The sequence below is a fragment of the Canis lupus genome, chromosome 5 (assembly GCF_003254725.2).
Source record: "Canis lupus dingo isolate Sandy chromosome 5, ASM325472v2, whole genome shotgun sequence".
Classification (NCBI taxonomy): domain Eukaryota; kingdom Metazoa; phylum Chordata; class Mammalia; order Carnivora; family Canidae; genus Canis; species Canis lupus.
The window spans coordinates 76,109,120-76,136,185 of NC_064247.1; the positions used below are offsets into that span (position 1 = coordinate 76,109,120).

The 27,066-nt window shown below is 41.4% G+C and overlaps 1 protein-coding gene across 4 annotated transcripts in view; it reads left to right on the plus strand.

Annotated features, from left to right (window-relative positions):
* The first annotated feature begins 4,067 nt into the window (after nucleotides 1-4,067).
* The window catches only part of RFWD3 (ring finger and WD repeat domain 3), a 40,238-nt gene continuing 17,239 nt past the window's right edge, over nucleotides 4,068-27,066 (plus strand). Inside the window, exons 1-7 of one of the 4 annotated variants that reach the window (XM_049109616.1) lie at nucleotides 4,106-4,223; nucleotides 5,451-5,607; nucleotides 7,634-8,156; nucleotides 14,260-14,462; nucleotides 19,607-19,677; nucleotides 21,712-21,903; nucleotides 22,003-22,094. In XM_049109616.1, the coding sequence (XP_048965573.1) occupies nucleotides 7,636-8,156; nucleotides 14,260-14,462; nucleotides 19,607-19,677; nucleotides 21,712-21,903; nucleotides 22,003-22,094 (1,079 nt within the window). In that variant the 5' untranslated portion in view covers nucleotides 4,106-4,223; nucleotides 5,451-5,607; nucleotides 7,634-7,635. Of the gene's footprint in view, nucleotides 4,224-4,434; nucleotides 4,679-5,450; nucleotides 5,608-7,633; nucleotides 8,157-14,259; nucleotides 14,463-19,606; nucleotides 19,678-21,711; nucleotides 21,904-22,002; nucleotides 22,095-27,066 lie in introns of those variants that run through there. The other 3 variants (XM_025426828.2, XR_003127763.3, XM_025426827.3) reach the window with 3 other exon arrangements.

The following is a 27,066-nucleotide window of genomic DNA, read 5'->3' on the forward strand; positions in this document are numbered from 1 at the left end:
TTTCTCTTGGGTAGGGCAGCCGCTGTAGCTCAGCCGTGTAGTGCTGCCTCCAGCCCAGGGTGTGATCCTGGAGACTGGGGATCGAGTCCCATGTCAGGCTCCCTGCATGGAGCCTGCTTTTCCCTATGCCTGTGTTTCTGCCTTCTTTCTGTGTGTGTGTCTCTCATGAATAAATAATAAAATCTTTAGCAAAATAATAATAATAATAATAATTTCTCTTGGGTAAATAACTAGGAAAAATAGCTGGATCATATGGTAGGTGTACATTTAAAGAAACTGTCAAACTGTTTTTGCAAAATGGTTGTGCCATTTTCCATTCCACTGGGAGTATAGAAGAGTTCTAGTCCTCTATATCCTTGCCATCATTTGGTATGGCCAGGCTTTATAATTTTGGCAATTCTAATAAGCACATGATGAGTGGTATCTCACTGAGCCTTTAGTCTGCATCTCCTTAATGATTTAATAATAATGTCAAGTAGCCTTTCATTTAATTTGTTATCTATACCTCTTCTTTGGTGACGTGTCTGTTCAAACCTTTTGCCCATATTTAAATCTGGTTGTTTTGTTTCGCTATTGAGTTTTGAGAGTTCTCTGTGTATTGTGGATACAAGCCCTCTTTCAGATAAATAATTTGCAAATATTTTCCACCTGTACGCAGTTCGTCTTTTCATTTTCTTAACAATGCCTTTTGAAGAGTAGAGTTTTTGCCTAACCTAAGGTCATGAAGATTTTCTCCTGCTCTCTTCCAGAAGTCTTTTTCTTTTTAAATTTTATTTATTTATTCATGAGAGACACACAGAGAGAGGCAGAGACATAGGCAGAGGGAGAGCAGGCTCCCTGCAGGGAGCCTGATGCAGGACTCAATCCCCAGACCCAGTGATCACGACCTGAACCAAAGGCAGATGCTCAAACCCTGAGCCACCTAGGTGCCCCTCTTCCAGAAGTGACATAGTTTTAGAATTTACATTAAAGCCTAGGATCTTTTTGCTATGGGAATCAGCAAAAGGACTTCAGGATGACACTGTTCTGGTTGTCAATATTTGGTGTCATTCTTTTCCCCCAAACTGTTTTGAAGCTCTGCATTATTTTGCAGTTTCATAGATTTCCTGCACTTAAACAAAGACGTTTTCATTTGAGTCCAGCTACCTAATTTTGCTATGCAAAAAAATGATATCCAGGGGTACCTGGGTAGTTCAGTTGGTTAGGTATCAGACTCTTGGTTTTGGCTCAGGTCATGATCTCATGATCGCAGGATAGAGCCCCCGACCGGCTCCAGGCTCTGCTTGGAGTCTCTTGAGATTTTCTTCCTTTCCCTCTGCCCACCTCGTCCCTCTCTAAAATAAATAAATAAAATATTTTTAAAAATAAAAACAATGAGATCCAAAAATGGGCAGCACCTTATAGATATTAAGCTGTTGGTTGGGGGAGGAGAAAGAGAACCCGGGTGTCCTGAAGTCCTATCAAGTTGTATTATCTGGGGCACTATTATATGTATCACAGCACTCCCCTTACTGTATTTCTTATTATGGTCATTTATGGACTGTGCACCATTTCTCAAACTGTTCCTCTAAAGTGGATAGATGTTAGCTGTAATATCAGCACCTCAGACAGTCCTGTCTGACCCTTCAATTGAAAGTAACTTTCCGGATCCCTGGGTGGTGCAGCGGTTTAGCGCCTGCCTTTGGCCCAGGGCGTGATCCTGGAGACGCGGGATCCTCCAAAAAAAAAAAACTTTCCTAAGCACTTCCCGCTCATGTCCCTCTGTTTTGCTGTTTTTATGATACTTACTACTTGAGATTATCTAATTAATTCTTGATTATTGGTTGATGATTTGCCTCTCCTTAGGAAAATAGAAGAGTTTTTTGTTTTGTTTTTCTGGCTTGTATTTTTATTCTGTTTTTAGGGGTGAAATTCCCACCTTTTTTTTTTTTTTAATGATAGTCACACAGAGAGAGAGAGAGAGAGGCAGAGACACAGGCAGAGAGAGAAGCAGGCTCCATGCACCGGGAGCCCGACGTGGGATTCGATCCCGGGTCTCCAGGATCGCGCCCTGGGCCAAAGGCAGGCGCCAAACCGCTGCGCCACCCAGGGATCCCCTCCCACCTTTTTCTTTAAAAACAAACAAACAAACAAACAAACAAACAAACAACAAAAAAAAACCCTCTTATCTCCAAACATCATTTATTATGCTAATTCTTTTCTTTTATTGAGAGAGAGAGCGAGCACATGAACACGAGTGGAGAGCAGAGGGAGACAGTGAGAGAGAACCTTAAGTAGATCCATGCCCAGCACGGAGAGCAGCACTTGATCTCACAACCCTGTGATCATGACCTGAGCGGAAATCAGGAGTCAGACCAACTGAGCCACTCAAGTGCCCTAGAAGTTCTCTAGGTCAAGGTTTTCTCTGTCTTATATACCATATCCATATTATACAGACCAGAGCCAGGATTACAGTAATTGTTGAACAAATATTTGCTGACTGAATGAGTGAATGAATGATGGTACTCATAATGGTAGAGGAAAATTAATGACTTTCCTCAGAGCCTGAGCATAAAGTTTTCCACTAAAACTCTCTTTTGGTATCTTTTGTTTAACTTTGATAATTCTTTCAAATTTTACATTTGAAATTACATTCAGGCCTTAATTATTATCATCCAGTATAGAACTCATTAGTCATGTCTTTTGGTGGAGAAAAAGAAAAAGACATCCATCCAAACACCTCTTCTATGAAGTAATTCTTAGTGCATTTTTTTGGTCTTTTTACAAATGAGCCATTAGACATGTTGGTATTTAAATAGTCACCCATAAAAGTGGGAATATCACCCCCTAAAATGGGACATAGCCAACACCTTCTCCCTCTAGCTATATATAACTCTTGGAAGTTGGAGACAAGACTATAAATTTCTGGCGTGTATCTTTATTCTGTTTCTCTCCTAGCTAATAAACATGGCCATTGGGTGAATGAATATCAGAATCATTTAGAAACATCCTGTATACTTCTCACAAAGTAGCCCTTCCTGTTTGTCCAATTTATTTACCATGTGATAATTTACCTATTTTTATTCTTTTTTTTTCAAAGAATCACTCAGTATGTGATGATGTGTTAATGCATTCATTAACATGGGAAGCAATTCAATATATATTTTAAGATTAAAACACTATCCCAACCTATAACACTATCCCAACCAATCTAAAATAGATTTAGATAGATGAAGATTTTAAACAAAACTTTAAGTTGATGACTTCTCTGGATAGAGACGATTTTTCTATTTTGCTTCTCTGTACCCTTTAATTTTTCTCCACTGAACATGCAGGATTTATATGAGTGCAGACGTTTTTCATTCTATAACATACATGTTTGTGTACAAAAGAAAGTTTCGTTTCTCCTCATATTATACACGCCAGGGCTTAGTAGCAGGTTCCTTAGATGGCACCAAAGGAAGAAAAAAATAAAAATGCTAATACCGACTTTAGTGGCAGTTTCAGAAGAGAAAATAATTGAATTATCCATGACTTTCAATTATTTATGCCCTCCTCTGCCATCAATTCCACCGAAAATTGACAGCTGAGTAAATAAAATGTTGGCAATGTGCAGTCTCTGCCTGAGGTTTAGATTTTCTAGGTCTTCCTGGAAGTGGGATTTCGACTTTCAGTGAGATTCCTCAAAAATGTTTGCTGTTAAGTCACGTGACGATAGTTTATAGTAGCAGGCAATTTATTGCAATGGTTTTGGGGATTAAAGACATGGTGTAGGTCAGTTGTTTTGCATGAGCTCTTCAACGTCTGGAGAGGATATACAAGAACGCGATGGTCCCACGCCGCAGGCTCCCGAAAGATCTTATCCTTACAACTTTCTCCCGCCAGAAAGTTCAAATAAAGAGTGGTGAAACCCTGGTTCCGCTTTCCTCCTTGTGGGCTGGGCACCAGGTGACTGACGCAGGGTTCTACCAATCGTCCGAGACCCCGTCACACGACAGTTTACGAAGGGCCAGCCAATGAGAGAGCCGCTTTTTCAGGGAGCGGCGACCAAGAGAAGAAGAAGAGAGGCTATTGGCCGCCGTCCAGGACTGCTGCCCAATAGGAGCAGGCCCCGCCCGCGACTCAGGCGGGCCGCTTGAGATGCTCAGGAAGTGGCTGTTGGCCCGGGTCCCGGCGAGCTGTTTCAAAGAAGCGGTCGCCTCTGCGGCGATTTGGCAAGCCCGGCGGCGCCCTCCCAGCCCCAGGTAAGATGGGCGCTTGCCTCCGTCGGGGCCTTGGGCCTCTGGCTCCAGAGTAGCTTCCCGGGCGGGACTCGTGGTTGCGGGGTCTGAGGACGCCCCACGAGCGGAGCCGCGCGCGGGCACGGACCCCGGCGGCCTGGGGAGGTTCGGCTCCGGGTTGCCCAACCGTCGGGCCCGAGGCGCCCGAACCCGAGCTCTCTCGGACTTGCTCGGGGAGGCGCCCGAGGGGGGGGGGCAGGCCGCCGCCGGCCGCGCTCGGGGGAGCCCAGCCTCCCACTCTTCAAGTCCCAGCGCTCTGAGCTTGAACGCCCATTCCTTGCGCTGCTTTCCGGTTCACCGAGGAACCCGCTCTTTGTCACCCAGCTTCATCTCCCAGCGACACTGTGGCGTAAATACTCTTATTATCCCGGTTTTAGAAGCCAACAAGATGAACAGAGCGGCCAGGAAACCCGCCCAAGGTGCCACGGGTGGTACGCGCCGGGCGGGGGGCGGGATTTGAACCGAGTGGGCTCGCCGAGGTGTTGGGGGGCGGGGGCGGGCCTTAGCCGGTTGATTGGCGGCCGTCGTCCCGCCTTTTGCGCACGTCGATCTGAGTAACAAAGCTTGGAAAGGTGACGCGGTGGGAGGTTACTGTTGGAGCGGCCACTCTCGCTGCCCGCGCTTGTTTGGCGCGAGGAGGTCAAGGCCGAGGCTGCTCGAGATCGGCTCTCTGCCTTATTGTTCTAATCAGAACTGACAGATGATGGGAAGAAATTTCCTCTCTAATATTTAACCATGTGAAAAGTGTAGAGAATAATTAAAAAAAAAAAAAAGAAAAAGACCTGTGCACTCAACATCTAGATCTAACAAATCTTGACCTTGACCTTTTGCTGTAATTATATAATTGCATCCTTTAAAAAAAAAAAAAGTATATGTAGTTGAAGCCCCATGTGTATCTCTGAACTCTCCTCTAGAATTTATTTTTCATGCTTGTTTTGTACTACTCTTGTATATTTTTAAGTCCAGTTAATAGCATGGTTTTGCATGTTTCTAAGTGTCCTAAGAATGGGATTATAGCAGATTCCTTTATATAACCTGCTTTTTTCTGTTTGATGTAATTTTGGAGAAAATTTACTGTGTTGGAATTTTTTTTTTTCCTGTGTTGGAATTCTTAATGGGAAGAGAGCTTATGGTTCCATCTTGACCAAAGGTTTTTTTATTATTATTATTTTTTTAATTTATTTATGATAGTTAGAGAGAGAGAGAGGCAGAGACACAGGCAGAGGGAGAAGCAGGCTCCATGCACCGGGAGCCCGACGTGGGATTCGATCCCGGGTCTCCAGGATCGCGCCCTGGGCCAAAGGCAGGCGCCAAACCGCTGCGCCACCCAGGGATCCCTTGACCAAAGGTTTTGTTTTACTTTCTTCTCGACTTTCTGAGTTCACTTTCTGGGAGTTCAGTTCATCAAATGTCCCACATTTTAATTTTATTACTGCCTTTTTCAACTGTCTCTTACTCTGCTTTGTGGAAGAGTTCCTTTATCTTCAAATCTTTCTGGTAAATATTTTATTTTGACTGTCATGTTTCATTTCCAAGAGCTCTTTCTTGTTTTCTAATTTGTCCTTTTTCCCCCTGGCATTCTTTTCTTCATAAGTTTGGGGGAGTTTTTGTTCTGTGTTTGGGTTTGTGTTTTTGGTTTTTGTTGTTTTTTGTTTTTTACAGTTTTTCTTGCATTGTTTTCCCTTCCAAGTTTCTTCTGTTTGTCTGCTTTGGTCTCTTTCTCTCATATTGGAGGCTTTGCTCAAATGTCAATTGATCCTTGACTATTTGTTTTAAAGGGGGGAGCCCCTCCCTCCCCTACAAAGCTGATTGGGAGCTCTGTTTGAGTGGCTAAACCATATATAACAACCATTGGGCTTTTACTATTAAAATGGTACTCCTTGACTCCTACTCCCCAAGACAAATAGCAGGGTATTTTATTTATTTATTTATTTACTTACTTATTTATTTATTTAAAAGGTTTGTTTGTTTATGAAAGATACAGAGAGAGAGGCAGAGATTTAGGCAGAGGGAGAAGCAGGCTTCATGCAGGGAGCCTGATGTGGGACTCCATCCCAGGACCCCAGGATCATGCCCTAGGCCGAAGGCAGACGCTAAACCGCTGAGCCACCCAGGCGTCCCCACATTTATTTATTAATTCATCCATTCATTTATTCATTCTTCCATATGCTAGAATGTAAAATCTGTTACACAGCTTTATCCTGTCATCACCTCTGTAGAGTATCTGACTACTTAACAGGTATTTAATAAATATTTCTTGAATGGATTAACATAATGGAATTAGAGACAAGAAACAAATAATGAAGGGGACATGCCAGGCCCTTGATAAGTATGTATGTATGTATGTATGTATTTATTTATTTTGATAAGTATTTATTAAATGGGCTAACAAATAACATTAGAGATGGGAGACAAAAAAGGACAGAGCAAATAAAGTTTGGTCAGCCTTTTTGGACAAATTAGGTAAATTTCAATTTTGAGTTAGTATTGAGTTAATTTTGCAACTGTAAAAGTGTCCTTTCTCTATTTATTCTTTGTAACTTGGTGCTGTGAAGTTAAATATTGCCTACTAAAATCAAATACAGGGGGATTCCTGGGTGGCTTAGCGGTTTGGTGCCTGCCTTTGGCCTAGGGCGCGATCCTGGAGTCCCAGAATCGAGTCCCACGTCGGGCTCCGGGCATGGAGCCTGCTTTTCCCTCCTCCTGTGTTCCTGTGTCTCTGCCTCTCTCTCTCTCTCTCTGTCTATCATAAATAATAAATAAATAAATAAATCTTAAAAAATAAAATACAGTATTATATGCATTTGTTTTAGTGAATATCTGTGATTGGGTCACAATAAAGAGCTGCTAGAGGTCTGGGAAATTCCTTTCAAACACAAAAGTTCAGTCTTATTATTTCATAGATCTTTCTGTTTTAGAAGATAGTGCTATGATCACATGCCTTTATGCTTTCAAAGGGCAAACTGGTTAACTAGTTATAAGTACTTGTTATGGAGAAAAAAGTTACTGATTACCAAACACTTCTGACTTAAAGAGGAGGTTTTAGTTATTTATTTTAAGATTCTCAGTTTTGTCAAGAATGATTTTTTTTAAGATTTTATTTATTCGTGAGAGAGACAGAGAGAGAGAGAGAGAGGCAGAGACACAGGCAGAGGGAGAAGCAGGCTCCTCGCAGGGAGCCTGATGCGGGACTTGATCCCAGGATCTTGGATCACGCCCTGAGTCGAAGGCAGATGCTCAACCACTGAGCCATCCAGACGTCCCAAGAATGATCTTAAGCAGAAGTTCTAGAAGACTTAGATATAATTATATCATGGACATATAGCATGTTTTATCTATTTTACTGATACTTTTTATGAATGTTACTTCCCCAGTGATGGCTCACGAAGCAATGGAATATAACCTTCATGGGCAGTTAGACCATCATGTTGCAGAACAGCCTGTTCCTGCTGAAGTGGTCATCAGCCTAGAGGGACCACCCGTGTTCCAGGCTCTACCTGCAGAAGTGGTCATCAGCCAAGAGGGACCACCCGTGCTCCAGGCTCTACCTGCAGAAGTGGTCAGCAGCCAAGAGGGACCACCCCTGCCCCAGCCTGCTCCACACGTGTCTGTTGGCCTGACAGAGGAAGGGGAGCTGTTGGGAGAAGATCGTGTGGAGAGCATTAATCCAGGAGCTTCGGAGGAGCATAGTCAGCGATCTCGTGTTAACCCCCCTGTCCAAGTGTCTTCATTGGATTCGATGAACAGCTTCATCAGTGGGCTGCAGAGACTTCATGGCATGCTGGAATTCCTGAGACCTCCATCAGACCACAACGTGGGACCAGTGAGATCCAGAAGGATGAGAGGATCTTCACGCAGGTCAAGAACTACAGGGTCACAGAGGACAGACAGTACCAGGTAAAAATAATGTTAAAAATCTTGGGATTCGGGATCCCTGGGTGGCTCAGCGGTTTGGCGCCTGCCTTTGGCCCGGGGCGCGATCCTGGAGTCTCGGGATTGAGTCCCGTGTCGGGCTCCCAGCATGGAGCCTGCTTCTCCTTCCTCCTGTGTCTCTGCACACACCCCCCCCCTCCACCCCAGGTGTCTTATCATAAGTAAATAAATAAATCTTTAAAAAAAAATCTTGGGATTCGTGCCAGATTGGGACTATGAGCCCAGTGCTGCCAAGGTGTGGCACTATGACTTTTGGCAAGTTATATGGCCTTTCTGAACTCCCAATTCCTCACAAGTCAGGTGAAAATAAAAGGTGCTTGCCTTATTTACTCACAAAGTCATTGAGGGATAATTTACCCTGATGTGCTTTGAAAACTAGGTGGTAGTTTATCAGCAACGGTTTCTATAGGGGCTGGCACTTCTTCAGATCATTTGCATATGAAAAAAGTATATTTTGACTTAAAAGTCCACACTCCAGTTACCCAGGTTCCATTGTTCATTGGCATTCCTTGTAACGATGCAGTAGACTTTGGTGCAGTAGACTTTGGAAGACCGGCAGGCTGGACTTAGAGAAGCCTTGTGAAAAGTAAAATGTGAATTAATTTAGGGCTTATCTGACTAAGTGGGGAAACATTCCAGCCCTCCTCATCTCAGAAGGTGTTGCAGAGTTGAAAATAATTTTCTTTCATAGTTTTTCATTTGAACTTTTCTCTGAAAGAACTTAGCTATATCAAGTCTTGACATGGTTATTTTTATAACCACCAGCTATGCCTTGCCTGTTTTTTAACTTCATCCTGCTTTATTTAAAATACTTTATTTCACATTTGGCCTCCTAAATGTTTTCATAACGTTTTAAGAGATTTAACACCATGTTCATTTTATATGCAAAGGAAATTGGACCCTGAGAAAGCCTTTTGTTCAGGGTCAAGGTCGAGTTGATAAGGGAACCTGGATCTGACTCATTTTCTGTGCAGGCAGATAGAGGACACTTCAGTCACATCCATTTGTTTTCTTAACATTATGAAAATAATGAGACAATACTAAAAAGCAGTAACTAGGCCATCTATTGACTATGTCTTGGAAATAAGAAAGCCAATAGAATAATTTGTGTTCTGACTAGGGTAGCTCTGGAATTGGGATTGTGCCTTCTGATCCTCGATTCAGCATCCTTTTCCATGGATTCTGCTGATTGCTGAATGGAGGAGGGAGATGGTGCTGCTTTCCCTCTGGATCTAGTCTCTAGCCTGGTCAGTTCTGGATGTGACCTCTCAGGGATGATGTGCTTAGTCATGTGTTGATAAGAGTTTCAAGGGCATGTAACTGTTATTTTAAGGCATCATTCCCTCTGATTATGAAGGCAGAATAAGATTTCATGTTTGTGTCCTAGGTCAAGGTACCCTGTAGCCGAGTTTGGGAACCCTTTCAAAGTGTGTGGGCTGAGGGTTGAGAGTGATGGCCCCAGGAACTGGCTGACTGCCAAGAGACCTCACCATATTCCTCAGCCTTGGTTGTTCATATACTCATCCATGGGGAGAGGGGAGTCGGGGCGGAGTTGATTACTTCTGTGGGAGACTTGGGAACCCACTCATAGGGGTGTAACACTTAAAAACCAGTTGCCAGTTTACAGAGAGAACTAGAAGTGCCACAGGGATCAAAGTCTCTTTCTGGCATGGGCAGCATGATTCTCCTAAAAGAAATTTCTGATTAGAGTCTAGTCTAGAAGCTAGACTCTAATCAGAAAATTGCTTGATGCATATAGAATCTGTGCTCAGGGACTGGTCTAGATTCTAAATCTAAATTACAGAATTTAGTTGTTAAAGGATATCAGTTGAGCTATTTGACTGACAGTTGTATTTGTCTCTACTAAAGGAATAAGCCTAAAGGGCTAGAGATTGTGTGGTTCAATGAAGAAAACATGGATTCTGGAGCCAGATAAATGTGGCCTTAAAACTTTTTTTCCCCTAAATACTGTGTTGTAAGCAAATTCCACACTAAATTCACAAAAAACAGGAGCTTTTCCTAGTACTGATTGCTTTTTTTTTTTTTTAAGATTTTATTTATTTATTCATGAGAGACACACACACACACAGAGAGAGAGAGAGAGAGAGAGAGAGAGAGAGAGGCAGAGACACAGGCAGAGGGAGAAGCAGGCTCCATGCAGGGAGCCCGACACGGGACTCGATCCCAGGACTCCAGGATCATGCCCTGGGCCAAAGGCGGCGCTAAACCGCCCAGCCACCCAGTCATTCCACCTACTGAATTTCTTAACGTGAATTCTTCATTATGGTGTTTGGCACTTACTCACCTGACAGACCCTTTCTGGGTCAGGTGTTGAGAGCCTGAGCCAGGGGGAGCAGCTTTTGCCTCAGACTCCACTGAGAAGCCAAAGTTGGGGGAAGCTGAGTAATGAGATATTTTTCCAAACAGCTTCTCAGCCAAGATCACAAACACCTTTCCTGTTTCTTTGTTTGAGGCTGCTTGATTCTGGCTGTCAGCGTCACTCATTCATCAAAAATTTCTAATATTCCACTATGTGAGAGACTGAACTTTGCCTGGAGATATATTGTGAACAGGACAGATAAGGGTACCTGTTCTCATGGAGCTTATGGAATGTAGGACTACTGAGGGTAAGCAAGGGGCAAGAACTCATTATACTATTATTTAATTCAGAGATGATGAGTGCAGGCAAAGAGGAGGATCTCTTGTTGTGAAGGTTGCACTCCCAGAGAGAAAACCTAGCTCTGTCTCCTAATGATGATAGTTCCTCTTTCCTTTGTCCCCACCTGACCTTGGAAATGGCTTTTGCTATATTAATGTTAATTAGTGGGGTTCTTTTAACCACTTAATTATTAACCAGTTTCTATGCAGCATGCTCATTATGCATCTCAGTAGCCTAATGAATGGCTTAACTTTAGTCTGGATTTCATTTGATTAAAATGACCTTAGGAGATACTGTTCTTATGTGCTTGTTGTCATGGTAGTCATAGCTGCTATTAGCACACAGTTGCCGAAATTAGCTGGTAAACTTACTTGTTAGCATTTTTTAAAAAAAGAAAACCTGACATCAGCAAAAAAATAAAGACCTCCAAAAAAAAAGAGCAAAGTTTATAAGACTCTGGAAATTAAGTAAATGCTTAAAGTAATTCAGGGAATAAATGTTAAAAAAAACAGCTGAACATCAGAACAGTAAGCTTCAGGCATTCCCTGTTCCCATATCGTTCTCCACCTCGATGGTAACTGTGAAAACCAAGTGCCTGACAGCCACTTAGAGGGAGTAGATTGGGATTCGAGCTCCTTCAAAGCTTCGTTCCCAGAGAATTCTCTTTCTTTGGTTTCCTGGAAGATCCCACTTACAGAGTTCTTTCTGACTTAGCACTCTGCCCAGTCTAAAAAGCTGAAAGCCTTTTCCTCAGGCTGCCTGAGGTTGTGCATAACCACGGGGGGAATCTAAACTAAAACATTTAAAAGGAAAAGCTGAGAAATGAGATCTTCATGGAGTATTGAAAAGCTCTGACATATTCTTGGAAATCTAGAAGGCTGCATACATGTCTAGGGCCGTGTACAGCTGTGCTCATGCCCAGGAAAGACCTAAGAAGGCACTAACTTCTCAATCCTGGCTGATCTTGGGGCTCTGCACAATCAAGAAGAATTGTTGCTTGTCTGGCTAGTTCCTGAAGGTTTGCCCCAACATACACACACAGGTCAGAATGCATTTGAGTGGCCTGTTCAGAGGTTTGTTTGGTTTGTTTGCTGAAAGAGAGCACTTGTGTTTGGGGATGGGGAAGGGCAGAGGGAGAGAGGTAATCTTAAGCAGGCTCCACACCCAGCATGGAGCCAGATGCAGGGCTCTAACTCATGACCCTGAGAGCATGACCTGAGCCAAAATCAAGAGTCAGACACTTAATCACCCAGGTGCCCCCAACCTGTTCAGAGTAATAAAAAAAAAAAAAAAAAAAGTAAGAATTCTGTGTCATGCAGAACTATCCCTCAAATATGAAGGAACAATGAGGCATTCTAGGATTAAAAAAGAAAAAAAAACACAACCCAGAATTTCTTTAGAGGAAACCTAACCTACAAGAATTACTAGAGTCCTTAAAGAACAACCCCCCCCAAAAAAAGAACACCAGACATAAATTGAATCCACATGAAGAAATAAAGAGCACTAACAAAGATAACTACGTAAATAAATATAATAGAAAATACACATGGGTTTTTAATTTGTAATTTTTTTTCTTTCTAATTTAGAAAAAGCAGCATAAAAAAATAACTGTAGGGTACCTGGATGGTTCTGCCTGCTAGGTGCCCCTATCTGTGTTTTATTTTAAAATAAAAAGGTTTTAGGGGTGCCTGAATGGCTCAGTTGGTTAAGTGTCTGCCTTCAGCTCAGGTCATGATCCCAGGGTCCTGGATCCAGTCCCTCATGGGGCTCCCTGTTCAACAGGGAGTCTGCTTCTCCCTCTGCCCCTCCCCCCTGCTCATGCTTGCTTTCTCTCAAAATAAATAAATAAAATCTTTAAAAAAAAAAACTATGAACCTGTGTTGATGGACATAAATTCAGCAAAAGTGAGGAGGGAATGGAACTATAAAGATATGTAGTAAAAAGTGAAAATTAAAATGGTGCACTTGAAAGTACTACAAAAGAAGGCAATAATGGAAAAATAAGGCAGGCACTAAACCACTGAGCCACCCAGGGATCCCAATATTTTGTAATTCTTTTTTTTTTTTAATATTTTATTTATTTTTTCATGAGATACACACAGAGAGAGGCAGAGACACAGGCAGAGGGAGAAGCAGGATCCATGCAGGGAACCCGACATGGGACTTGATCCCAGGACTCCAGGATCACGCCCTGGGCTGAAGGCAGTGCTAAACTGCTGAGCCACCCGGCCTGCTCTATTTTGTAATTCTTAATTAGGAAGTATGTTCTAAAGTATACAACACCTTTTTGGTTTTGTTTTGTTTTGTTTTGTTTTTTTAAGATTTTATTTATTTATTCATGAGAGACAGAGAGAGAGGCAGAGACACAGGCAGAGGGAGAAACAGGCTCCATGCAGGGGGCCCGACGTGGGACTCGATCACCGGTCTCCAGGATCACACCCTGGGCTGAAGGTGGCGCTAAACCACTGAGCCACCCAAGCTGTCCCACCTTTTTGGTTGTTAATATTGTATATCATTCTGTACCAGAAGTAGGGTGTGGTTGATTAGCTTGGATGTGAGAGAAACTGTGGAAAGGTAGTGGGTGTGGTTAAAACTCAGCCAGCCAGAAGAGACTAAAGTGTTAAAACTGCTCCCAGCTCTTCTCATCTTGAGGTAGTTTTTGATTTCATGCTGTTTTTAACCTTAATGTGACGTTATTTAAACATAAAAAGAAAAATAGTGTTTTAAAATAAGAGGTAAAGGGCAGCCCCAGTGGCGCAGCGGTTTAGCGCCGCCTGCAGCCTAGGGCATGATCCTGGAGACCCTGGATCGAGTCCCACGTCAGGCTCTCTGCATGGTGCCTGCTTCTCCCTCTGCCTGTGCCTCTGCCTCTCTCTCTCTCTCTCTCTCTCTGTGTCTTTATGAATAAATAAATAAATAATCTTTAAAAATAAAATAAGAGGTAAAGCAATGATGACTGAAGCCAGACTTCATTTTTGTCCCAGAAGACCTTGGTCTTGCATTGTTACAGCAGCAGAATCCTGTGAGGCTGTATTTTATATTTGATCAACAGAGCTCTTTTTCTTCTCGTCCTCTCTCTTTCAACCACATAATAATACCAGTAGACAGATTGCTGCATTACGTTCTTTAAAAGATATCGACACATAGCCAGAAGCCAGTAAAGTAGAATTTGCTTTTAGCAAGAGTCAACCTCCAGTGTGGCTAATGTCATAATTGAGTGGATAAGAGAATGTCTAGGCCAGCCAACATCTGCCTAAAAGTGCTATTTCTGCATCAGTTTTCAAAGGCAACATTCAACAGTCTGGAGTTGGGTTGAAATAACTAGGATTTACCTTCAGATTGCTGTGGATTTTTCTTGTGATTATGGTCCATTGTGCTGTAATTCTGTTTTTACTCTGCTTATATATAGGTCCAGAGCACCATTGGATGCCTACTTTCAAGTGAGCCGGACCCAGCCTCATTTGCCAACCACCTCCCGTGATTCAGAGACCAGAAATCCTGTTTCTGAAGACTTGCAGGTCTCAAGTAGTTCCAATTCTGACAGCGATAGCTCCACAGAGTTTGAAGAAGTTGTTGCCCAGGCAGAGGAGACTAGAGCTGCTGTTTTAGAAGGTGAGTGTTTGAGCAGCCTGGGTGGCTCAGCGGTTTAGCACCGCCATCAGCCCATGCATGGCCTGATCCTGGGGATCCAGGATCGAGTCCCATGTCTGGTTCCCTGCATGGAACCTGCTTCTCCTTCTGCCTGTGTCTCTGCCTCTCTCTCTCTCTCTCTCTCTCTCTCTCTCTTTGTGTCTCTCATGAATAAATAAATAAAATCTTAAAAAAAAAAAAAAAAAAAAAAGGAAGGTGGGTGTTTTATTCACAAGGCTAACATCCAGGAAGCTTAGCCTCCAGAAAGCTGGAAACACTAGGCTTGTGTTTTGATACTTTACCGTTTCCTCCTACATGTCCTAGATTCTGCTTTATGTAGCCTCCTTGGCCATAATATGTATGTACAGGATTTGCCCTAACTTGAAATTTAGTGTGATTTGTGACCCAGTGCACTGGTCACTTTGTAATGGCATTTTCTATCCTCTTGCATTTTCTTTGACATCCAATAAGGAAGTAGCTTCTTTATTTAAAAGAAAAGTTTTGTAAATTCAGTACCCTGTCTAGTCTGCTACTTGTGATGTCCTAGTATAATATATATTTTGCAAGTAGAACTTTATTTAGCAGTAGTGGGCAGAGACCCCTAGAGCATATGCCCTGCTTACCTTCTGATACCCTAGATTGTGATCTTTTCCCATTGAAAGGAACCAGGACTTCTTGGAGAAATGGCTTTCCAAGCTTAGGATAGGAGACAAACAAGGCAAGCCTACAGCACTTGATTGTGTTAGAAAGCAAGGAAGCCATCTCTCAGAGCGTCATCATGTCTATAGGTATAAGAGCAACCTTGAAAGGGCTCCTAGTGGCCTAAAATGGGACAATTTAAACTTCAAAACAAATAATGAATGTACTCTTCAATTATGGATTGAAATTTACGTTGAAATGATACATCAAATCTGTGGAAAATCTATAAATTCATAATCATGTACTTTTTAAAAATCTCATTTATCAACATCCTATTAGAGCCTTAATCATTACTCTGAAAACTGGTAAATTAAACATTTATTCTGTTTTTTCTGTGTGAACTGTATTCAGGAAAACCAAATAGTTGATGAAGGAGGGGTTTTTTTTTTGTTAAGACTTTATTTTTTGAGAGTAGTTTGAGGTTCACAACAAGACTGAGAGGAAGGTCCAGAGATTTCCCATATACCCCTGTCTCCACACATGCATTGCCTCTTCGTTATCAGCATCACTCACCAGAATGGTGCATTTATTACACAGAATATTCACTCAAAGTCTGTAGTTTACCTTAGGGTTCACCTTTGGGTTATATATATTATGGATTTGAATAAATGTATAATGAACTATCCATCATTATATAGGGTATTTTCACTGCCCTAAAAATTCTCTTTGCTCTGCCTATTCATTCCTCCCACCTACTCCCACGGAAGTTTTTTTAAATGAAAACTCCCAGCTGATTAATATTGGAGCAAGATTGATAGAAAAAAGTCATAATTTCATGCATGTAATGAAATTATGTATGTAGGCAAAGTAGATCCTAAAACCATTAGGTTGAAAGGTTGATGGGGGATCCCTGGGTGGCGCAGCAGTTTAGCGCCTGCCTTTGGCCCAGGGCGCGATCCTGGAGACCCGGGATCGAATCCCACGTCAGGCTCCCGGTGCATGGATCCTGCTTCTCCCTCTGCCTATGTCTCTGCCTCTCTCTCTCTCTCTCTCTCTCTCTCTCTGTGACTATCATAAATAAATAAAAATTTTTAAAAAAGAAAGAAAGAGAGAGAGAGAGAGAGAAAGAAAGAAAAGAAAGGGAAAGAAAGAAAGGTTGATGGGATTCCCTTTAATTGAGGGGCCTAGCTGATATCACCAGACCTTATATGCAATCAGAAATATCCAAAGGGTGCCTAACTGGCTCAGTCAGTGGAGCATGCAACTCCTGATCTCGGGGTTGTAAGTTTGACCCCCATGTTGGGTGCAGAGATTATTTAAAAATCAAATTTAAAAAGAGAAGAAAAAGAAAGAAATATCCATAGCACTTAGAAGTACTGTTGCTGGGATCCCTGGGTGGCGCAGCAGTTTAGCGCCTGCCTTTGGCCCAGAGTGCGATCCTGGAGTCCCAGGATCGAATCCCATGTCGGGCTCCCAGTTCATGGAGCCTGCTTCTCCCTCTGCCTATGTCTCTGCCTCTCTCTCTCTCTCTCTCTCTGTGTGTGTGTGTGACTATCATAAATAAATAAAAATTTAAAAAAAAAAGAAGTACTGTTGCTGCCAAAAAAAAACCATGAATCTACTTAAGATTCTAGATATAATAACCAGGCTGCATAGTTTATATGATGTAGAGGAACAGGTAAATAATACCTCAAAGACACAACCATTCAAACCTAAAGTGTGGGACATTCTACAAATGGAACATCTAGAAAAAGATGTAAATATGTATGAAAATCTAGTGTAAAGGGAATATCTCAAATCAGAGGGGAAAAGATAGACTTCAATTAGAACTATTTTAAAAACTAGATTGTTAACAGGAAAACAAAACTGCATTCATCTCTCATACTAAAAAATAAGATATAAGTGGATTAGAGACCTAGTGTAAAAAAAGAAGCCATCCTGGTATTAGAATATATATAAGTGATAAAACCCAGAAGTAAGGAGTACTTTGAAATTTAGGGCAGCCAGGTGGCTCAGTGGTTTAGCACCGCCTTCAGCCCAAGGCCTGATCCTAGAGATCTGGAATCGAGTCCCACGTCAGGTTCCCTGCATGGAGCCTGCTTCTTCATTTCCTGTGTCTGCCCCTCTCTCTCTCTCTCTCTCTCTCTCTCATGAATAAATAAAATCTTTAAAAGAAAGAAATTTAGAGGCAATACAAGAAAATTGCATTAAAAAATTCTTTTTTCGTTTATGACAGTGAGCCAGTGTATATACTTTATGATACCACTTACATAAAATGTCTAGTAAGGGCAAGTCTATAGAGAAAAAGTAAATTAGTGGTTGCCTATGGCTGTTGGTGCAGATGGGAAATGATTCTAAATTGACACGAGAAATCTTTAGGGAATGGTAGAAATGTTTCAAGTTGGATTGTGGTGATGGCTATACAACTCTGTAAATTTACAGTAAATAAAAGTTAATATATGAGGAAGCAATCGGTCATATCCAGGATGTAGAGATTTTACAGGACAAATGACCAGATTTCTCAAGCAAATCAAGGACAAATGAGGTGAATTTTAATTTAGAACTTATTCATCAACAGACATCATTAGAAGAGTGAAATGGGAATCCATTGACTGAAGGAAACATATAATACGTATATCTGAAAAAAGGCTTATATCTACAATATGTAAATAACTTCTACAGCCTTAACAGAAAAATTGGCACAAGATTTGAAAAGGTACTTCCAAAGGAGAGTAGTCAAATGGCCACTAAATACATAACAAGAAGACTTCATCAGTCATCAAGGAAATACAAATTAAAACCACAGTGTGGTAATAATATGCATCCACTAGTAGAGCTAGAATTCAAGACTGACAATATCAAGTATTAGGGCGAATATAAAGCAATCAGACCTCTCATACACTGTAAATTGGTACAGACATCCAGATGGTATCCTTACAGACTCATCTGTACATATAAAGCCTACAGCTCAGCAATTCTACTACTAGGCATGTAACCAAAGAAAGGAATATACGTATTCAATAGAAATGTACAAGAATGTAACAACATTATTTGTAATGGCAAAAAACCTCAAAACTACCCAAGTACCGATCAGCAATAGAATGGATAAATGTTATATAGGTACACAATAAAACACGATACAGCAGTGAAAATAAGTGAACCACAACTCCATGTTAGTAGGAAAGAATATTATGAAAATGTAGAGTAAAATTAGCAGATACAAAAAAGTGGATAGCTCTAAAATGCTGTTTATTTGCAAAAACAGGCAAAAGTCAATAGATGGTGCTATAATTTAGTAAGGTAGTCACCTTTGGTGGGTGCAAATCATCTCCGCTGTACTCCCCAAAAGTAAGGAGGACATAAGGTATAAAAGGAAGGCACTCTTGGGGGTTTTGGTGATGTTCTGGTTTATAGTTCAATTTGTGAGAATTCACTGAACTGAATACTGAGGATACACGTTTTTGTAGGTTTTGTTGGTTTTTTTGTTTGTTTTAACAGTTTAAAGGGGCTCCCACTGGCCTGTGATGGGATCCTTTGAACCTTCAAAAGCAAAATGACTAAAAATTAAAAATCACCTCCTTGACCTTTAGTGGAGGTTTTAAAAGGTTGATAAGGAACCTGATAGTCCAGGGGTGAAACTGACACCACCAGAACCCAGTATGAGCCTCCTGACATGCTGCAGGCAGGAGCATACAGCCAAAGAAGTATTCTTGCTGTCCTTCTTCTTGCCAAAAAACAATTGAATCCACTGAAGCCCCCAGATTTAACTGCCAGTCTATAGGAAATAGAGGTGATAGAACAAATGAGTGAGCAATACTTCAAGGAGCAGTCAGTCCAGTCTGAGATACAGGGCATTTCATAAGAGAAGTGACCAGACACCCTCCAACAAATCAATGACAAGGAAGGGGTGAAAATGGAAACGGGTGCAACAATGAAGTTCATCAAGTTCGTCTTGCTTAGATTCTGACGGCTAGAAATGCCCTGTACAGAGCAACTTGAAGACAACTGGGAAATTTTGAATATGAACTGGGTGAACATCAGACAGTATTAAGGGATTATTGTTATTGTCACTCGTTTGGTATGATAACGATAGTGTTCATGTAAAAAAGAAATCCTTATCAGTTAGTATTACAAAAATTTTTATAAGTGAAACGACATTTTAGAGTTTGTTATTAAGCATTCCAAAGGAAAATAACGGGGGCGGGGGCTTAGGAGAAGATTGGTGGAATAGTGATTTTGTTGAAATTAGGTGATGAGTACTTGTGTACTTGTACTGTTCTGTCTACTTTTATGTATATTTGATGAAAAAATCCAAAATATGTTAAAAAATAAATCCACTATTACTAGGGGAAATTTACAGCAATATTACCAATTAGAAATGGAAAACTGGGGTTACCTAGGCCCTCCTGCTAGCCTCTCATACCTGACTTCTGTCTTTTTTTTTTTGTGCATTGCCTGTCTTATCATTTCTGGAAATGACTTGGCAGAGCAAGTAGAAGGTTCCTCAGCACAGCAAGAAGTTACCTGTATCAGTGGAGGAGAGACCTTCCCCAAACAGGTAATATGAGCATCCTTTTAAATGAAATGTTTGGATTTGCATTTAAAGAAGAGGCTGCTGGCAGCCCCAGTGGATTAGCGGTTTAGCGCTGCCTTTGGCTGGGGGCATGATCCTGGTTCCAGGATCGAGTCCCATGTTGGGCTCCCTGCGTGGAGCCTGCTTCTCCCTCTGCCTATGTCTCTGCCTCTCTCTGTGTGTGTCTCTCATGAATAAATAAATAAAATCTTTAAAAAAAAAAATAAAGAGGCTGCAGGCTGAAATGGAAGCTTACAGACTTATGTAGGCAGGAGGTCAGGGGAAGTCCAATCCAGTTTACTCATTTATGTGGCCACTCCTCATGGGTTTAGAAAGGCAGGGATAGATTGAGGATAACTGGTCCTGCCTACCTAGCAGTTAGGTTTTGATTAAGATAGTGGATATGAATGCAGTTTCTGAAATACCTGGCAAAATGCAATTGCTATGTGTTACACAGCTTTTATTTACAAAGATAACACATAATAATCCTTAATATGAGAGTTTATTTACATCACCTGTGGACTCGGCCACTCTCAAAACATTGACCCACTTTTGATGTATTTCTGTAAGGCCTCTCTTTTGTTTTTTTCTTCCAGAAAAATTTTGTGTGCATGTAAATTTGTGTACATAAATGTTGTACAAATTTACACAAAAGGAATCATATTATACCTTGTTATCAGTACATAAAGTTGAATCTGTCTTTTTTTTTTTTTTTTAAGATTTTATTTATTTACTCATGAGAGACGCAGAGAGAGGCAGAGACACAGGCAGAGGGAGAAGCAGGCTCCATGCAGGGAGCCTGATGTGGGACTCGATCCTGGGTCTACCAGGATCACGCCCTGGACTGAAGGTGGCGCCAAACCGCTGAGCCACCCGGGCTGCCCAAGTTGAATCTTTCTTATTAATCACTACATAGGGATCCCTGGGTGGCGCAGCGGTTTGGCGCCTGCCTTTGGCCCAGGGTGCGATCCTGGAGACCCGGGATCGAATCCCATATCAGGCTCCCGATGCATGGAGCCTGCTTCTCCCTCTTCCTGTGTCTCTGCCTCTCTCTCTCTCTCTCTCTCTGTGACTATCATAAGTAAATAAATAAAAATTAAAAAAAAAAATCACTACATAGGTTCAATCATATAAATAAGTTTTTAGTTAATTCTTACTTTGTTGTGTACACTATACTTGTTCTTCCTTCCTTCCTGCTTTCCTTCCTTTCTAATTTGTTTTCCTGGTACAAATCAAGCTGCACTAAGCATCTTTGTACAGTTGTCTTGCAAGTATTTGTGACTATTCATGGGATAAATTTCTAGCAGAGAGATTGCTCTGTGAGAGGACAGATAGATGTATTTAGTTTTGATAGGGAATGTCAAATTGCCCTTTGGAAAATTTGTGTCACTTTCTTACCTGTAGCAACAATATAGAAGCATTCCTATCTGTTCCTTAACCTTCAGCATTGCTTGGCGTCATCAGACATCAGTCTATACTGTCTAATAAATGGTCTCTTACTTTAATTTGCATTTTTCAGTTATAAGTGAGCACTTATGAACCATTTATAATTTTTTGTGAGTTCACTGTTAATACCCTTTCTTTGCTTTTCTGGGTTTCTTTTACGTATTTTCTATTCAAGTATTTTATAACTACTTGACTTGATTATGAACCTAATTTTGAATATATAACAAACCCACTCTTCCTTGTTGTTCATTATCCAGGTAACTTCTAGATTTGTTTTATGTTTTTATGTCTTTGTAAAGATAGCTCCTTTTCTTCGTTTGAATGGAAAAAAAAAATCCCAAGAATTTCGTAAGATCAAAGGGAAGTAAATATTTCTATAGCTTGTATGAAACATTTAGCCAGGTGCATTTTACAAAGAATAACAAGTGATTTGGAGGTGTTGGAGTTTTTCCATAGTGTTTTCCATTGAGATTGTGTTTTTGCATGGTTTTATTGATTTGATAGAGCTGTACATCCTCGTAAAAACTGATTTTGTATTTTCTCTAATGTGAATATATTCTGGTTTCCACCCAGTCTCCCCAGAAGACGGACCCCCTTCTACCTTCTGTTCCTATGGATGATGAAGAAGGGGACACTTGCACAATATGCTTGGAGCACTGGACCAATGCTGGGGATCACCGCCTCTCAGCATTACGCTGTGGGCACCTCTTTGGGTATAAGTGCATTTCTAAGTGGCTAAAGGGACAGGCACGAAAATGCCCCCAGGTGAGAACCATAGATAAAGACTGAGCATATGTACAGTTGACATGTTAAATCAGGAGGATTCCTAGACTCACGCTAATTTTATCTTGTTGTGCTCTTTAGTGCAACAAGAAAGCCAAGCACAGTGACATCGTCGTTCTTTACGCCCGAACCCTAAGAGCTCTGGACACTAGTGAACACGAGCACATGAAAAGGTAGGTGGAAGAATTTACCTACCGGGCAAATTCCGAAAAGGAGGTATGAATCATTCTTAATGTGGTTCTGAGGCTTTATTTGGACTGTGATGGGGGATCTCTGGGGATCACTGGCAATCTCTCTCACCTTGTGTTTTTGTTTTTGTTTTGTTTTGTTTTTTAAAGATGTTATTTGGGCAGCCCGGGTGGCTCATTGGTTTGGCACCACCTTTGGCCCAGGGCATGATCCTGGAGTCTCAAGATCAAGCCCCACGTCGGGCTCCCTGCATGGAGTCTGCTTCTCCCTCTGCCTGTGTCTCTGCCTCTCTCTCTCTCTCTCTCTCTCTTTCTGTCTCTCATGAATAAATAAATAAAATCTTTAAAAAAAATGTTACTTATTAGCGCGCGCGCGCGAGAGAGAGAGCACACGAGTGGCAGGGAGGGGCAGAGGGAGAGGAAGAAGCAGACACTGAGTGGGGAGCCTGATGCGGAGCTCAATCCCAGGCAGGACTCCTGGATCATCACCTGAGCCCAAGGAAGATGCTTAACCAACTGAGCCACTCAAGTGCCCCTCACATTGTGATTTATAATACATATCTGATATCTTCTGAAGGAGGTCTACATGGTTTGCTCTCCGTGCATTAAAAATGAGGTTTTAGGGGCACCTGAGTAGCTCTCTGATCAGTGAGGGGCCTACTTCTCCCTCTCCTCTGCTCCTCCCCACCATCCCCCTCCCGCTTATGCATGCCCTCACTCTCGAGTGTACTCAAATAAATAAAAAATGAGGTTTTAGGGTAATAACTAATTGTAACTTTAGCTAGCTCAATGAACATGGGCCCCGGGCTTATTGAATATATACCTGAGATCTCAGCCATAGAATGGGGGAACCAACCTAACAGTGAAGTTGATGCACAAGAAAGCAGAGTTGAGAAGTGGAAAGATAGATTCCTGGCCCTCAATTCAGCCATGCCTGAAGTTAGACTCCATGGATTTCTCAGTTGTATAAGTCAGTACATTGATTTTTGATTTTAATTTGCCAGCTTAAATAAAATTTTTATCATATAATCTAGGGAGCATTGACCGATATTTCATCACATAACATTTTCATTCTGGGGAGACTGACACCTGGGTCATGGAAAACTCATTCCTTGAAAGGAGGGGAAGATAAAAGAAGGATGATAGATAGCAGACCATGCCACCTATTCCTTTTTGTGTTCTGTACTTCTGACAAGCCTCAGCTTTCAGAGCCTGAGTGCTGTGTGCTGACTGGGACAGGTAGATTCAGAAGGAATAGAGCAGCTGTTCCTTCTGCAGGAGCACTTAGCTATCCTTACCAACTTAGAATCAGCTCTGATACTTAACCTGGCAGTAACATAACCTGGGAAGCCAAGACCAGGGTGTCTTTAGCCCTCCCCAAATGGAAAGTCCTAGAGAAACCTACAGCCCTCCAGTAATACCTCACACCTGGTGTGGGCAGTAGACCCAAGCAGAACAATTCCTTGGAATTTTTGTAGCTTTTTCAGATGTCTTCTCTAGGGATTATATTTACTGCCTGCCTCTGCTTCTAAATACCATGAACGTTTAATAGGGATTTCTTGTCTTACTCTTTGACAAATTATGACGACCTGGAACATTTTCCAAGTCTTAGTCTCCTCTTCCCTGCAATAAACTTAATCAGACCTTAAACAAAACATCAACAAAAAAAGAGGATCTGGCACATTACTTAAGTGTTGCCATATGTTGTTGCTCGTGTCCCTAAGCCCTCCTACAATAGCACCCTACGCGGAAGATTCATGAGTGAAACTTTGCACATGTAGTACAATGTAAGAAATTCTCAGGATTTTGGAAGCCAGAGAACAATCGCAAATAACACTGTTTAAAATAAACTTTTAAGAACATTAAAAATAAAAATACCCACCAAGAGAGTACAGGGACATAGATTTTTTTCACAGTGCCGCTGGTAAGAATATACACCGACACAACTATTTAGAGAGACCCTTGGCACTGTGTTTCAAAAGCATTTAAAAGTAATTCTAGGGCAGCCCAGGGCGTGATCCTGGAGCCCGGGATTGAGTCCCACGTCAGGCTCCCTGCATGGAGCCTGCTTCTCCCTCTGCCTGTGTCTCTCTGCCTCTCTTTCTCTCTCTCTCTCTGTGTGTCTCTCATGAATAAATAAAAGCTTTAAAAGAAAAAAAAAGTAATTCTACTTCAGGCATTTATTCTAAAGAGATGATTTGTGAAGAAATGTGTGCAAAGACTTCATGAGGGGCACCTGTCTGGCTCAGTTGGTGGAACATGTGACTCTTAGTCTCAGGATTTGTAAGTTCGAGCCCCATATTGGGGAAAGAGACTACTTAAAAATAAAATTGTTAAGGGTACATGGGTGGCTCAGTTGATTAGACATCAGGCTCTTGGTTTCGGCTCAGGTCATGATCTCATAGGTGAAGAGATTGAGCCCCATGTCAGGCTCTGCACTCAGCAGGAAATCTACTTGAGATTCTCTCCCTCTGCCCCTTCCCTCTCTTTATGTGCACACACTCTCTAAAATAAATAAATAGGGACACCTGGGTGGCTCAGCAGTTGAGCATCTGCCTTTGGCTCAAGGTGTGATCCCAGAGTCCTAGATCAAGTCCCACATCAGGCTAAAATAAAATAAAATAAATCTTTTATTTTTTTAAGATTTTATTTATTTATTTATTCATGAGAGAGAGAGAGAGAGAGAGAGAGGCAGAGACACAGGCAGAGGGAGAAGCAGGCTCCATGCAGGGAGCCCGACGTGGGACTCTATCCTGGGTCTCCAGGATCAGGCCCTGGGCTGAAGTCGGTGCTAAACCGCTGAGCCACCCGGGCTGCCCTAAAATAAATCTTTTAAAAAAATAAATAGGGGAACCTAGGTGGCTTAGTCAGTTAAGCATCTCCCTTTGGCTCAGGTCGGTCCTGGGTTGAGCCCTACATGAAGCTCCCTGTTTGGCGGGGAGTCTGCTTCTCCTTCTGCCCCTCCCCTTGCTTATGTTCTCTTCTCTCTCTCAATCTCTCAAACTAATAAATAATAAAATCTTACTTAAAAAATTTAAATAGGAACACCTGGGTCGCTCAGTGGTTGCGTGTCTGCCTTTGGCTCAGGGTGTGTTCCTGGGGTCCCAGGATTGAGTCCTGCATCAGGCTCCCTGCAGGGAACCTGCTTCTCCCTTTACCTGAGTCTGCCTCTCTGTTTGTCATGAGTAAATAAATAAAATCTTAAAAAAATAAATTAATTAAAAATAAATAAAAACACAATATTTATTTCATGAGACTTTTCATTTAAGCATTGTTAATCCAAACCAAGAGAATTCATCGGTTGAGTAAACTCTGGCATAAACTGATATTAAAGTGCACATAATATTTTGTCATGTGAAAGCACATTATGGTGATTGTTTTTGCAAAGTAGAAAAAATACAGGTAGTCACTGAATAGTGAAATTACAGATGGTTTTAATTTTCTTACTTATTTTTTCTCATTTGGCCTAACAGATGCTTATTTGGTCCAATAAATATTTAGTATTTTTACATGGCAGCTGTGTGGAGAGGTTAATTTTGTTGAAAATGCTGGAAAAAAAAAAAAAGAAAGAAAATGCTGACTTTGTAGGCATGGTTGTTAATATATGATTATATTTAAAACTTTGCTGATTACTCAAAAAACTCTCAACAGAGTCCAGGACCAATTGACCTTACAGGTGAATTCTACCAAACACTTAAAGAAGAGTTAATAGCTTTTTTTTTTTTTTTTTAAGATTTATTTATTTGTTTTAGGAGGGATGAGCAGAGGGAGAGAGAGAGAATCCTGAAGCAGACTCCCCACTGAGTGTGGAGCCTGATGCAGGGCTTGATCCTAGGACCCCAAGATCATGACCTGAGCCAAAATCAAGAGTTAGCTGCTTAACCAACTGAGCCACCCAGGTGACCCAATACCTAATTCTTCTCAAACTTTTTCAAAAAATAGAAAAGGAAGAAAAATTTCAAATTCATTCTATGAGTCAAGTGTCACTCTGATACCAGTACCACATAAAGATACCACCAAAAAAGAGAACTACAGATCAATGCCTCTGATGAATATAGATGTAGAGATTCTCAACAAGGTATTAGCAAACCAAATCCAACAATACATTAAAAAAAAAAAAGAGGGGATCCCTGGGTGGCGCAGCGGTTTGGCGCCTGCCTTTGGCCCAGGGCGCGATCCCGGAGACCCAGGATCGAATCCCACGTCGGGCTCCCGGTGCATGGAGCCTGCTTTTCCCTCCGCCTGTGTCTCTGCCTCTCTCTCTCTCTCTGTGACTATCATAAATAAATAAAAATTAAAAAAAAATAAATCATTCACAAAGATCAGGTGGGATTTATTCCCAGTATGCAAGGGTGGTTTGTTATTTACAAAGTAATGCAATACATCATTTCAGTAAGAAAGAATAAAAACCATATAATCATTTCAATAGATGCAGAAAAAGCATTTGACAAAATACAGCATCCATTTATGATAAAAATTCTCAACAAGGTAGATTTAGAGGAACGATACCTCAGCATAGTAAAGGTCTTCTATGAAAAACCCCACAGCTAATATCATCCTTAATGGAGGAAAAAGTGGGAGCTTTTCGCCTAAGTCAAAACAAGGATGTCCACTCTCACCACAGCAATCAGACGAGAAATAAATAATAAAAAGGTGTCCAGATTGGTAAGGAAGAAGTAAAACTATTAGCTGATGACATGATACTGTATGTAGAGAACCCAAAGACTCCACCAAAAAACTACTAAAACTGATAAATGAATTCAGAAATTTGCAGAATGAAAAATGAGTGTACAGAAAATCTGTTCCGTTTCTATGGAACAATAATGAATCAGCAGAAAGAGAACTTAAAACGATCCCATTTACAATTGCACCAAAAATAATAAGATACCTAGGAATAAACTTCAAGAGAAAAACCTGTACTCTGAAAATTATAAGACATTGATGAAAGAAATTGAAG